This window comes from Mus pahari, chromosome 23 (assembly GCF_900095145.1).
Source record: "Mus pahari chromosome 23, PAHARI_EIJ_v1.1, whole genome shotgun sequence".
In the NCBI taxonomy this organism is placed as follows: Eukaryota; Metazoa; Chordata; class Mammalia; order Rodentia; family Muridae; genus Mus; species Mus pahari.
The window spans coordinates 11,645,025-11,658,777 of NC_034612.1; the positions used below are offsets into that span (position 1 = coordinate 11,645,025).

The 13,753-nt window shown below is 48.2% G+C and overlaps 1 protein-coding gene and 1 non-coding gene across 2 annotated transcripts in view; both read left to right on the plus strand.

Moving 5' to 3' along the window:
• Brap (BRCA1 associated protein) overlaps positions 1-12,499 on the plus strand; it is a 26,151-nt gene extending 13,652 nt beyond the window's left edge. The window contains exons 6-12 of the mRNA XM_021186676.2: positions 2,380-2,528; positions 3,677-3,752; positions 4,138-4,276; positions 4,744-4,853; positions 7,923-8,012; positions 9,786-9,889; positions 10,564-12,499. Of these exons, the coding sequence (XP_021042335.1) occupies positions 2,380-2,528; positions 3,677-3,752; positions 4,138-4,276; positions 4,744-4,853; positions 7,923-8,012; positions 9,786-9,889; positions 10,564-10,927 (1,032 nt within the window). The 3' untranslated portion in view covers positions 10,928-12,499. The remainder of the gene's footprint in view (positions 1-2,379; positions 2,529-3,676; positions 3,753-4,137; positions 4,277-4,743; positions 4,854-7,922; positions 8,013-9,785; positions 9,890-10,563) is intronic.
• LOC115063111 lies at positions 1,105-1,235 on the plus strand. The gene has a single exon (XR_003842991.1). It is a non-coding gene; the product is annotated as a small nucleolar RNA SNORA68 (small nucleolar RNA).
• Positions 12,500-13,753: the final 1,254 nt, after the last annotated feature.

The following is a 13,753-nucleotide window of genomic DNA, read 5'->3' on the forward strand; positions in this document are numbered from 1 at the left end:
GGATGGTTGTGAGCCACCATGTGGTTGCTGGGATTTGAACTCTGCACCTTTGGAAGAGCAGTTGGGTGCTCTTACCCACTGAGCCATCTCACCAGCCCCGATTCTCTTCCTTTTCAAGGAGATCTTAATAGCCAGGTTTTCTCACAATTTTAATCTTAGTACTTGAGGCGGAGGAAGGCAGATCTCTGTGAGTTTGAGTCCAATATCTCCTCTACAAATAGAGTTCCAGAAAAGTCAGGGTTTCACACTCAGCAGATAAAGGTATTTCCTGCCACAGAGCCTGCTGAGCTGAGTTCAGTCCAGGGGACCCAAGTGGGTAAAGGAGAGAACTAACTTGTGAACATTGTTCTTGGGCTTCCACATGTGTGTAGATACATGTACATGTACATACACACATGTGTATGTACATGCATATATTCTAAATATAATGTAACTTTTTTTTTTTTTGGTTTTTCGAGACAGGGTTTTTCTGTGTAGCCCTGGCTGTCCTGGAACTCACTTGGTAGACCAGGCTGGCCTTGAACTCAGAAATCCGCCTGCCTCTGCCTCCCGAGTGCTGGGATTAAAGGTGTGTGCCACCATGCCCGGTGTAACTCATTTTTTAGTTAACTATTTTGTTTTTTTCAAGACAGGGTTTCTCTGTGTATCCCTGGCTGTCCCGGAACTCCTTCTGTAGACCAGGCTGGCCTCGAACTCACAGAGATCAGCCTGCTGGGTGCTGGGATTAAAGGCATGTGCCACCACTCCCCAACACATAAAAATGTAATTTAAAAAATTTAAAATAGACCCTAAACTAGACCCAGAAACTGGCCACAGTGGTGTAGGCCTGGAATTTGAGCATTCAGGGGGTAGAGTCCAGGGGCTGAAGAGATGGCTTAGCACTTAAGCTGCTTCCTGCTCTTGAGGGGGACACAGGTTCGGGTTTTCAGCTCCCTGTATGACTGCTCACATAGCCCTGTGACTCGAGTTCCAGAAGATCCAGTGTCATCTTCTGATACTCACCAGCTCATGCATTCACCTGGACTATGTGCGTGTGCGTCCACACACACACACACACACACACACACACACACTCAGACACAGACATATACAAATACAGCTCTTATGGCACCCAACCCAAGAACTGTCGCTGCCTGTAGCGGCTGTTTAAACAGTGATGCACACTGCAAAGGGGCTTCGTCGCCTTTGGGGGATTTTGCAGTGCTCCCCAGAGTGAATCAGTAGGTTCTACAGTCCTGGAAAGACAGGTTTAAAAATTAAAAGGGTAGTGGGAAGAGTATTAGAACATCAAGGCCTTCTTCAACTACTGCACAAGTTTGAGGGATACCTGAGTTAAGCTGCACCTCCAAAAGAAACAAAAAGCAAGATTTAAAAAGGGGAATGAGGGCTGGAGAGATGTATAACAGTTAAGAGCGTTGGCTGCTCTTAATGGAAGATTTGAGTTCAGTTCCCAGCACCCACAAGACAGCTCACCACCATCTTGTTAACTTCAATTCCAGAGGATCTGTTGCCCTCTTCTGGCCCTCATGGGCACTGCACATATGTTTAGTACCCAGACATTCATGCTGGCAAAACACCAATACATATGAAAATTTTAAAAAATTGGAGGTGGGGCTGGCGAGATGGCTCAGCGGGTAAGCGCACTGACTGCTCTTCCAAAGGTCCTGAGTTCAAATCCCAGCAACCACATGGTGGCTCACAACCATCCATAATGAGATCTGACGCCCTCTCCTGGAATGTCTGAAGACAGCTACAGTGTACTTACCATATAATAAATAAATAAATCTTAAAAAAAAAAAAAATTGGAGGTGGAGAAATGGCCCACTGACTGCTCTTCTAGAGGTCCTGAGTTTAATTCACTACAAGGTGACTCACAACCATCTGTAATGGGGTCTGATCCCGCTTCTGGAGTGTCTGAAGACAGCGACAGTATACTCACATAAAATAAATCTTTAAAAAAAAAAATTAAAAAATGAAAACTTAGCCGGGTGGTGGTGGCGCATGCCTTTAGTCCCAGTACTTGGGAGGCAGAGGCAGGCAGATTTCTGAGTTCGAGGCCAGCCTGGTCTACAGAGTGAGTTCCAGGACAGCCACGGCTGCACAGAGAAACCCTGTCTGTCTCAGAAAAAAAAAAAAAAAAAATTGATTCATAAAAAATGAAAACTTTGTTAAATCTCTTTATAAAGTAAAGAAAGGCAGCAGATGCAGCTTGCTCTCTGAGTCCTTACAAATCTGATTCAGGTTTTCTAAGAGTTCCAGGTAAGCCTGGTCTACACAGGGGACTCTGTCTCGAAAAGTGAGCAAGAAAAACAAGAAGTCTCTTGTTTGAAGAAGATGGCAGAGGGTGAAGTGTGGGCCTTAACCAGATGTTTCCTACAGGGCGCCAGCCTCCCTGTGATGGACCTGACGGAGCTTCCCAAGTGCACTGTGTGTCTGGAGCGAATGGACGAGTCTGTGAACGGCATCCTCACCACCCTCTGCAACCACAGCTTCCACAGTCAGTGTCTGCAGCGGTGGGATGACACCACGTGAGTGCGGGGGCTGCCCCCACCCCCACCTTGTAAGCCCCTTTATGACCTCTTCTTGGAATCTGAAATACCCATCAACAAACACTGCTAGTCTTTGGCTCTGCAAAGCTGCGATCTCAGTAGTGAAGAGAACCTCAGTGTCTCTTCTCTCTTTCTCTCAGGTCTTGTGGAAATTGTCATTTGTATAATTTTTTCTTATTTGTGTATGTGTGTGTGCAGGAGTTTCTGTGCAGCACATGCATGCAGGTGCCCCCGGATGCCAGAGGGCATCACATTCCCTGGAACTGGAGGGAATGGGTGTCTGTGAGCTGCTGTGCGGGTGCTGGGAATGGAACCTGGTTCCTCTTTCTGCAAAGGCAGTAAGGGCTCTTAACCGCTGCGCCACCATGCCCTGCCCCCAAGACCTTTTAAAAACCCTTTTCTGGCCTCTATAGGCATCTCCATACCTGTGTGTGTGCAAGCGCTTGTGCAAGCAAAAGTGGTACATGCCTTTAATCCCAGCAATCAGAAGGCAGAGGCAAGTGGATCTCAGAGTTTAAGGCCAGCTTTGTGTACAGAGTAAGTAGAGCCCAAGGTAGCCAGGGTTCCACAGAAAAATCTTGTCCTGAAAAACCAAAAAGTGAGTAAAAATAGCTGGGCAGTGGTGGCGCACGCCTTTAATCCCAGCACTTGGGAGGCAGAGGCAGGCGGATTTCTGAGTTTGAGGCCAGCCTGGTCTACAGAGTGAGTTCCAGGACAGCCAGGGCTACACAGAGAAACCCTGTCTCGAAAAAACAAACAAAAAAAATTGACTCAGAACAGGTATGAAGAGGCAGGCAGAAGAGTTGTAGGCCAGCCTGATCTACATAGCAATTTCCAGGTCAGTCAAGGTTATACAGTGAAACCTTGTCTCAAAAAAAGCAATAAAAATTATTGGCTGTGTGTGGTACCTCAAATCTTGATTCTTAGCACCTGGTTTTCAGTGAGCTTGACATAATCCTGGTCTACGTAGGGAGTTCAGGGAAGCTAGGATTATGAGATCCTGCCTCCGTCATGTAAATAAATTTGAGAAAAAATAAAGCCAAAGAGAAAGCATAAGGAAGGGCGGTTCAGAGTCCAGCTTTCAACCCCTGTATATAACTCCATCTTCATCTTCATGTCCTGGATAGGTGTCCTGTGTGCCGATACTGTCAAACACCAGAGCCAGTGGAAGAAAACAAATGTTTTGAGTGTGGTGTCCAGGAAGTAAGTAACTGGGACGTGGGCTAATGAGTAGTTCCATTGGTCTGGGATTCTTTTCTGCCCAGTGCAGCTTAGATTCTTTGTGAGATGAATTCTTTTTTGTCTGTACTCTGGTGTGTGACTACACAGATTGTTCATGCTTTTATTTGCTATTATTCTTTTAAAAGACTGAGATGCCCACCAATCAGTCACTTGTGAATCTGTACTTAGAACCCTGCAAAGGGAAATGGTTGACCAATAAGGTTGGAAGGTTGCCCTGGAAGGTTGGGTCTTAGAACTGTATTATTCAGAAGTCTGCGGAAGAAGGTCCTAAGTCTTCTTTCCAGGCCATACGGGCCAGGCCTTGTGCCTCTCCTCCCAGTCTCCAATTGAGATCTCCCCCTTGCAGAACCTCTGGATTTGTTTAATATGCGGCCACATAGGCTGTGGGCGGTATGTGAGTCGGCATGCTTACAAGCACTTTGAGGAGACCCAGCACACATATGCCATGCAGCTCACGAACCATCGAGTCTGGGACTATGCTGGAGGTGCGTACGCAGCTGTTTCCTAATTTAGATTTTTTTCCTGTGGAAACCTCTCACAGGTGGTGTGGCAAACTCAGTGGGTGCCATGCCTCTGCCTCGGATGACCTGAATCAAGAATTATAGAGACAGTTTAGATATTTGTTCTTGCCCTCACTCACTCGCTAATGGGCAAGTGATTGACCAGTTTCAAAGAAAAATCATACATTATCATTTAGATTTCTAAAAACGAACAAAAACGTGTCATAGTTAAAAGCATGGAGAACTGGCTGGGTGGTGGTGGCTCAAGCCTTTAATCCCAATACTCAGGAGGCAGAGGCAGGAGGATGGATCTCTGTGAGTTCCAGGCCATCCTTGTCTTCAGAGCAAGTTCCAGGACAACCATGGTTACACAGAGAAACCCTGTTTTGAAAAAGAACAGTGAACTTTTCATTCCTAAGAAGCTGCCTCTGGCTGACTTCTCCTTTCTTCAGATAATTATGTCCATCGACTGGTTGCAAGCAAGACGGATGGAAAGATCGTTCAGTATGAGTGTGAGGGCGACACCTGCCAGGAAGAGAAGATAGATGCCTTACAGTTAGAGGTGAGATGCTCTGGGCTGTCACTTAGCAACTGCTATTGCTGCATCCGTGTTTCCATTTTCTGGAGAAAGATGCTTTGACCTCTTCATGTTGTCATCTGCCCTGTGCCATTGCTGGGAAGAATTTCTAAAATGCTTCTTTTTTGAAAGTCTAAGCTTCCCTAAGCCTTACTGCTCCTTTACTGTTGTGGTCCTGGTTGTTTTAAGTTCAGGTTCCTTAGTTAAGGCACTTAAGGTCATCTTCCACAGCAGCAATAAAGCCAAAAGGCATCATGTTGCTGTAGGAGGCTCCACAGAAGCTGGAAATGGAACAGACTGGGTCAGAGTGGACCCCAGCAGCGCCCTTCTTCCCTGGTCATTCATGTGTAGCTGTGTGTTTATCGTACATGCTTTGTGAGTTGGGGCTCAGTTACTTAAAGGTATTTGCGGTTTATATATGTGAAAGACCAACACACTTAGCACACTGGGATTTCCTTCTGAGAAGCAAAGCCTGCCTGTCACACATGGCCGTGTGTGCAGGGCAGTCCTGTGCTGCCACTTGTGTGCTTGGTGATGCTTTGTTCTCATTTGTGGATTTTGGCTTATCAAGTAGTTTCAGATTGATATCCAACTCATGATTCTCCTGTCTCCACTTCCCTGGTGATGGGACAACAGGAGCAAGCTAGCATGCCCACACAAAATTCTGTTAATGAGGGAGAAGTTTCAGAATGAGTCCTGTTTTATGTAAATTTAAAAAGAAAAGCTTAACCAGGAAAACTAACCCAAAACTCCTGGTTTTCAGTAGACTTTGGAAATTAGTTCATTTGTAAACTCTTTGAGATTTTTTTTTTTCATGTAATGTGTATGAGTTTGCCTGCATGTGTGTCTGCACCATGTACATGCTTGGCGCCTGAGGAAGCCAGAAGTGGGTCTCAGACCCGCTGGAACTGGAGTTAAAGACAGTTGTGAGCCACATCTATGTGCTGGGGACGGAACCTGGGTTCTCTAGAAGAGCAGCCTGTTTGTGTTCCCACTGAGCCATCTCTCCAGCTCCTCCTCACTTGTAGATGATGTAGCTCTGATAGATTCAGAAAGTGGCCCTCAGTACAGCTTGTACTCCTAATAAATTACTATACTGACAGGAAAGACAAACCCCTGACATGCTGTAGAATAAGTATCCCTGCCATACGAATGCTGACTGGGGATTGCTCAGGAACTCACTGGCCTTGAGCTCAAGAGATAGGCACGCTTCCCACATGCTAGGGTTAAAAACATGTGGATGCCCCACCACACCTGACCTTGCCCACAAGTCTTCACACCCATAGCCCCATCTTTTTGTGTCCACACCTAGCATCTTTGTTGTCCTTTGAGGTGAAGAGGCCTTGTGGCTGGTCCTGCTTTCTCCTTTTTTTTTTTTTTTTTTTTTTTTTTTTGAGACAGGGTTTCTCTGTGTAGCCCTGGCTGTCCTGGAACTCACTTTGTAGACCAGGCTGGCCTCGAACTCAGAAATGCGCCTGCCTCTGCCTCCCAAGTGCTGGGATTAAAGGCGTGTGCCACCACGCCTGGCTTGGTCCTGCTTTCTCCAAGTGCAGGTAGGTGGTGTCTGTTCACGTCTCATGTCTGTCAACAGCCTCTGGATCTCATCTACTCCCAGAAGTCCTAGCAGCCCTATTGCAATACTTCCCTACCTTTGGTCACACAGTCCTGTGGGTTCATGCCATCATGTAGCAGTGGAGATCCAGAGACCAAATGTAGCCATCATTTCCAGATTTCACAGTCTAGGCAGGGTGGTTGGGGAGTAAACCTTCAAGTAGTACTACTGTAGTTCCACTGGGAGTGCAGCGGGGACATTTCCCCAGCCTGCTGAGATAGGGATTGATAAGGCTTCTTTGTGGGGAGGGGTGCTGAATGTGGAACCAAGCGTCTCATGTATGCTAAGCTCACACTTTACCACAAAACTATACCTGTAGCCCTGAATTTTACATAAATTCAAAGCCTCCATTCTTAAAATTGTTTGGACCAGAATAAATTTGTGTAAGCATGCCTTCACATTAAAGAGGTAGAGGTGTGGCAGTCCCGAGCTCAGGTCCATCCTGACATTTGAGACCCTGTATCAAAATCATAAACCGTGTTAGAGAGAGAGCTCAGTCAGTCAGTTGTTTGCCATGCCAGCATGAGGACCTGAGAAAATAGAAGTGGTGGTACAAGTGTGTGACCCCAGCGCTGAAGAGATGGGATGGATAGATTCCTGGGACCCACCGGCCGGCAACCTAACCTCCTCGTGAGTTCTAGGCCAGAGAGAGACTCTGTCTCAAAACTAAAGTGGACAGTACCTGAGGCATGACAACTGAGGCTGACTCTGCCCCCCCCACGTACACACGTGGGTAGAATACATGGGCTGGAGAGATGACTCAGTGGGAGCACATGTTGCTCTTCTCTGAGGACCTGAGTTCAATACCCAGCACCCACATCAGATGGCTCAGAACTGTCTGTAACTCCAGCTCCATAGGAATCTGACACGCTAACGCCGTGGTCGCCTGTATTCATAGGCATGTGCCCCCATACGTATCAGTAACAGAATAATATAATACAGATACATACAGAGCATTTTAAAGACAAAAAATACATTGCATTTTTACATTTTTCCCAGCTAGATTGCAAGTTCCACTCTGTACCTCTGACCCTGTTGGCTTTAGTTGAACCCAAGTGTAACATACTCTCTGATGAGCCTGACATGGTAGTGCAAGCCTGACGTCCCCGGTTGATAAGGTTGGAAAGTTGCCAATGCCACAAGTGTGAGGCAGCAGGGCAAGGCCATGTCCTTGTGTCCTTATTCTTTCTCTCATATTCATTCTGTCTTCTCCTGGCTGGCCTAGAACTAGTTAGATGAGCCAGGCTGGCCTGGAGTGTTGAGATTAAAGGCATGCCTGTCCCAGCCCCACAGGTGTTTGCTCTCTATGGTCTTGTGCTTTTATGGTGGATATGTGAGCACCACTGGCTGTGGAAGGAAGGCATTCTAGAAGCTGTCAGAGGTCAGCATTGCTGGGTGTCCTAGTTGGTGATGGCTCTCATCTCCTATTGTTCTGTTTCCAGTACTCGTACCTGCTGACAAGCCAGCTGGAATCGCAGCGGATATACTGGGAGAACAAAATTGTGCGCATGGAGAAGGACACGGCAGAGGAGGTAAATGACTTCGAGTTGGAGATGCCATAGCAGGGCGGCTGCCAGGTGGAGAGGACAAAATGGTAGGGAAAGGGACAGTGAGGATCTTTCCCTTTGGTGCCTGATGAAGGAGAACTGCTCTCTCTAAAAGGAAATTGTCAATCGACTTACAGGGTCTTGATTGTTGGGATTTTAAGGTATAGTGTCTCTCACCTGTCAGAACTAGCACTTTGTACGATCCCAATAAGAACGTAAAAATGCGCCGGGCGTGGTGGCACACGCCTTTAATCCCAGCACTTGGGAGGCAGAGGCAGGCGGATTTCTGAGTTCGAGGCCAGCCTGGTCTACAGAGTGAGTTCCAGGATAGCCAGGGCTATACAGAGAAACCCTGTCTCAAAAAACCAAAAAAAAAAAAAAAAGAACGTAAAAATGCATAGGCGGTACTCAGTGACCATCCAGCCTCTGCTGTCTCAGTGAATTTAGTCTAAGCTCCTGCCAGCAGAACCCAGACCCCATGGACGTTCTGTGTGAAGGTTTTGTAACCTGGGTCAGCTGCTGACATGTCAGCTTGGGGACAGTGGCTGTGGGAGCTAGGTGAGCTTCTGCAGCTTTGTAACTGAGGGAAATAAATTAGGCAGAAATGGTGGGACTTCTGTGGTCTCCCTGGAGAATTACTGGTTCAGAGCTGCAGTTACCAGATTTTAACTGATTACCAAGAATGTGACATGCATGGTGGACTATGCCTGTAGTTCTATATACTCCGGAGGCAGAGGCAAGAGGATTGTTTAATCCCAGAAGTTTGAGGCTTCATAGTCTGTTATTTTATTTTATTTTATTATTTGAAGACTATATTTTATGTATGTAAGTGTTTGACTATATGTCCATATGTGCAGTGCCTTTTGAAGCCAGAAGAGAACATTAGTTCCCCTAGAATTGGAGTTACAAGTGGCTGTGAGCTACAGTGGGTACTAGGACCTAAGCCAAGGTCCCCTACAAGGGGAGACAATGCCCTTAACCAATGCAATGAACCATCTCCTCTGCACCCAAAAGGTTTTTGTTGTTGTTGTTGTTGCTGCTTTGGTTTTCGACTTCAGCACATAGAATGTGATGTGATTTGCAGAAGCCTGTGCAGAGGGCCTGAGCTCTGCATGCTCCATTTTCTACTTTGTAGCATGTTCAACGAACCTTGGGAGCTACAGAGAAGAGGATTTGAACATGTGCACACAGGGCTTGTGTGTGTGTGTGTGTGTGTGTGTGTGTGTGTGTGTCTAGTAGCCATTTCTCCTTTCTTTTTTCTTGGAGACAGGGTTTCTCTGAATAGCCCTGGCTGTCCTGGAACTCACTCTGTAGACTAGGCTGGCCTCGAACTCAGAAATCCGCCTGCCTCTGCCTCCCAGCCATTTCTCACAGTAGTAAATGAAGTCTTCCTTTTCTAAATGATCCGTCTAATAAGGTAGTCTCTCCTCTCGATGGGACTGCAGGTGGGAGGCTCCACTCCAGCTCCTTACTTGTTCTGGGATGTCCATCGGCTGTTTCCCTGGCTACACACCAGCTCCTTACTAGTTCTCGGATGTCCATCGGCTGTTTCCCTTGCTACACACCAGCTCCTGGTCCTTGTTTATCCTAAAAAAAAAAATTATTCTCTCAATTTCTCATGATTTTTGTTGTTGTCATAATGCCATTTAAATGGCTTAGCTCAACTTTCTAAGTTTGGTTTGTCCTGGTTATAGAGACAGTGGCAGGGGTAGTCCCAAGAACTGTATGAGTCTGCCTGACCTCCATTTGCACTTTCAGATTAACAACATGAAGAGCAAGTTTAAAGAGACCATCGAGAAGTGTGACAGCCTGGAACTCAGGCTCAGCGACCTCCTGAAGGAGAAGCAGTCTGTGGAGAGGAAGTAAGTATCCCTCCCTCCCTCCCTCCCTCGCTCACTCGCTCACTTGCTCACTCGCTCCTTAGCAGCCACCAGTGCCCACAGGTTCTTCTGCAAATGTGCCTCTGCTTCCTGGGGGGGCACCCTCGCTTTCAGCATGTATGTCATCACCCTCGCTTTCAGCATGTACATCATACAGGTTTCTGAGGTCTGCTTATAGTTGGAGCAAAATAACAGGAATGACTTGTCCTGAAAGGAAAGAACTGACTTCCACACGTGTGCCTTGGCACATGCATACACATACACACACACACACACACACACACACACACGAATAAATGGGAAAACCAAAGCAGGTCTGACTGCTGTTCCACTTGAGGTGGGTGCCAGGTGGAACACCAGCCTCCCTGCAATCCACGGACATGTGCCTTCCATTTCTGCCTGCAGCTTCTGAGCCATCTTGGCTGAGAGCAAGTTAGGAAAAACACTTTGTCTAAGCCGATGTCACAGACTCCCCCTTGGACAGGATCTAATGGCTAATGATGCTGAGCGTGGAGCAAAATGCCCATGAGTAGCATGGCAGGAGCACTGGCTGCTGCTGCAGTGGGGAGGATGGGTGTCACTGCTGGCTTCTGGGGTTCCCGAACAGAAAGGGACAGAGAGCAGCTGGAGCCAGCTGTCTCCCTGTTTTGCTCCAGGTGTACCCAGCTGAACACCAGAGTGGCCAAGCTCAGCACGGAGCTGCAGGAGGAGCAGGAGCTGAACAAGTGTCTGCGCGCCAACCAGCTGGTGCTGCAGAACCAGCTCAAGGAGGAGGAGAAGCTGCTGAAGGAGACCTGTGCCCAGAAAGACCTGCAGATCACTGAGATCCAGGAGCAGCTGCGCGATGTCATGTTCTACCTGGAGACACAACAGCAGATCAGCCACCTGCCTGCAGAGACGAGGCAAGAGATCCAGGAAGGCCAGATCAACATCGCCATGGCCTCAGCACCCAACCCACCCTCTTCTGGGGCCAGTGGGAAGCTGCAGTCCAGGAAGGGCCGCAGCAAGAGGGGCAAGTGACCATCAGGGACTTGTCCCTGAGACTTCCTGGGCACCACAGGGTGGCAGGGACCTTTGCTGAGCGGGGGTGTGGGCCCTAATAAGTACGTCTGAGGACGAACTGCCGTCGGTCGTGTGGTTCCTTCATTTGTTGCGTGTGGTGTGAGGAGACTAAAAGAGGGGAGGCGTTGGCAGCACTTCCCAAGGGTGAGTCACCTCATGGCCATTCTGCCTTCCAGCTGGGCAGCCCCCAGGCTTGTGCGGTTTTCCATTGTATTTCTCCTGCCATCCCTCCCTCCCTCCCCCTGCAGAGTTGAGCTGCCTGCATGTCCTAGAGAAGGGGCTAGGTTGTAAACCAGGCCCAGGCTTGTCCTCAGCAGCCTGGCTTGGGGCAGATGGAGTACACCCAGTTTAGGGAAGACGGTAACAGCTCTCTCTATTTCTGATGACTCCCGTCCGAAATGTGCCTGTCAAATAAGAAAAGCCTTCCTGGCTCCTCCGCAGCTCAGGTAACAGAGTGTGTCCTCCATCCAGCGAGAGTCATGGGGCAGGCCCAGCTAGCCATCGAGGGGCCTCTGACAAGCTGTGTGTTGCTGGGGTCAGTGGATACTGGCGGTTACAGCAGGGCCACGTGTTCAGGGCGCAGCTAGAGGGGGTTTGGGCAGATTTCAGTTACTCTTATGATAGTTTCAAAGGCTGCTTCTCACTCCAGAATCCGGCTTCAGCAGAGCCTTTTCCAAACAGCCATATAACACTTTTGTGACCAACAGAGGGGCTGGGTGCCTCTCTCTAGAGCCAGGAACATCAGGTAACTTGTAACAAATTAATTGAACAGAACTGGGGGGACACCATGTTGGGATTTAGCTTCTAGAAGAGCCTGGGCAGTTGACAGCAGTATGTAATAAGTACAGTTTAATTTTTCGCTTTATCATCAGCCAAAGGTTTAAAATGTCACACTTTTGGGCCTTCCTCCCCCCCCCCCCCCCCCCGACTGACTGGACCTCGTCCTTTGACCAGAATGTCTGACGTGTCACCACATTGCCTGTGTTGCTGGTCACCGTCCAGTTCCAGTTCAATGGAATATGCTGTAGCATGTCCCAAAACCCCACCTGTGACTGCAGAGTGAGTGTGCTCACTCTCAGACTTCTGTGGCCGGCTCTTCCTCAGGGCAGGCCAGCACTGCAGATCCTCTGGCCTGAGCCACACAGGCGGCCGGGGCTGGGGCAGAGCTGCCTCTTGCAGAGCTTCTATTTTATCTAGACCACATTTTTACACTGTTACAGTCTGGCCGGCTCAGCCCCACTTGTCTTGCACATCTGACCTTGCAGAAGCTGGGGTGGGTGGTAGCATGCTAATTAAGAGAACAGAAGTAGTTTCCAGAGCTGGCTCCCCATTCCATTACAACCCACCCAGCAGCCCTGCTGCCCAGAGGAGAGCAACGCTCTGCCACACAGGTTGGGGAAAATGCCTGGGAAGGCCGTGGCCAGCAGAAGTAGCCGATGGGCAGTTTCCAAACTACTTGAAGGTCTTTTAAAAATGTTCCAGGAAAACAAAAATCAAGATGTGTAAATAAAATGTTATTTTAAAAGGTCAAAGAGTTATGTCTGAGTCTGACATTACCCAGGACTGGAGCTGTTAGTGTGTTCCTCAGAACGGAGACGAAGCACTTGCCTTCCCATACTCCCTTGGCCAGTGAGCTCTTAACTAGCCAGATGAAATGTGCATCTCTGGTGTTGCTTGGGAGCGTGTGGGGGTTTTTATTATTTTTATTTTGGGGGAGCATGTGTCTCTAAGAGTGTCAGTGGCTTGCTTGTGTTTGTTTTTTGAGACAGGGTTTTTCTGTGTAACCGCCCTGGCTGTCCTGAAACTCTTTTAGACCAGAAGAGAGATCCACCTGCCTCTGCCTCGGTGCTGGAATTAAAGGCCTGCACTACCACACCCAGTGAAGTGAAAACATTCTTAAATGAGAAGGAGGAAGACCTTTCCGTTCAGGGCCCCTCAGTCTCCCCAGTGTCAGAGTCCCATTTCCCTTCCCTTGTGTGCTGTGAACTTGATGTTCCCCCTTCAGCCACTGTCCAGGACAGTTCTCACTTGTGCATTAGGAGAGCTGACTTTTGGAGAGAGTTACTTACCATCTCTATGCTGACTGGTCAGTGCCGTAACCATGTTAAACCCTCGTGTGTGTGTGTGTGTGTGTGTGTGTGTGTGTGTGTGTGTGTGTGTGTGTGTCCATCCTTACAGAGGCCAGAGAAGACTGTTGTGTGTCCTGCTCTGTCATTCTGCCACATTTTGAGACAAGATCTTACTAAACCTGGAGCTCAGCTGGCAGGCAGCAAGCCCCAGTGATAATATGATCCTCCTATCGCACTGGGTTACTGTGGTCCGGGTCACATGGTGGTGTCCAGCTTTTTACACGGATGCTGGGGATTCGAACTTGAGTCATCATTGCCTGTACAGCAAATACCCACTGAGCCATCATCCCAAACACTTCATAAAAGCTGGCGTTGAGCTCCTTCCTCAGCCTCCCAAGAGCTACAACTGCAGGTGTGAATTTCATTGTCACTTTGGTTTAGTTTCTTGAGACAGGGTCTCTCTCCATAGCCCTGGCGGTCCTGGAACTCACTAGGAGATGTACCCCAGACCTCTGCTTCCCACCCTCATGCTGGGATTCCAGGCATGACCCACCACCCTGGCCATCTTCATTTTGGTTTTTTTTTTTTTGTTTGTTTGTTTGTTTTTTGTTTTTTTTTGTTTTTTTGTTTTTTTGTTTTTTTTGATTTTTTGAGACAGGGTTTCTCCGTGTAGCCCTGGCTGTCCTGGAACTCACTCTGTAGACCAGGCTGGCCT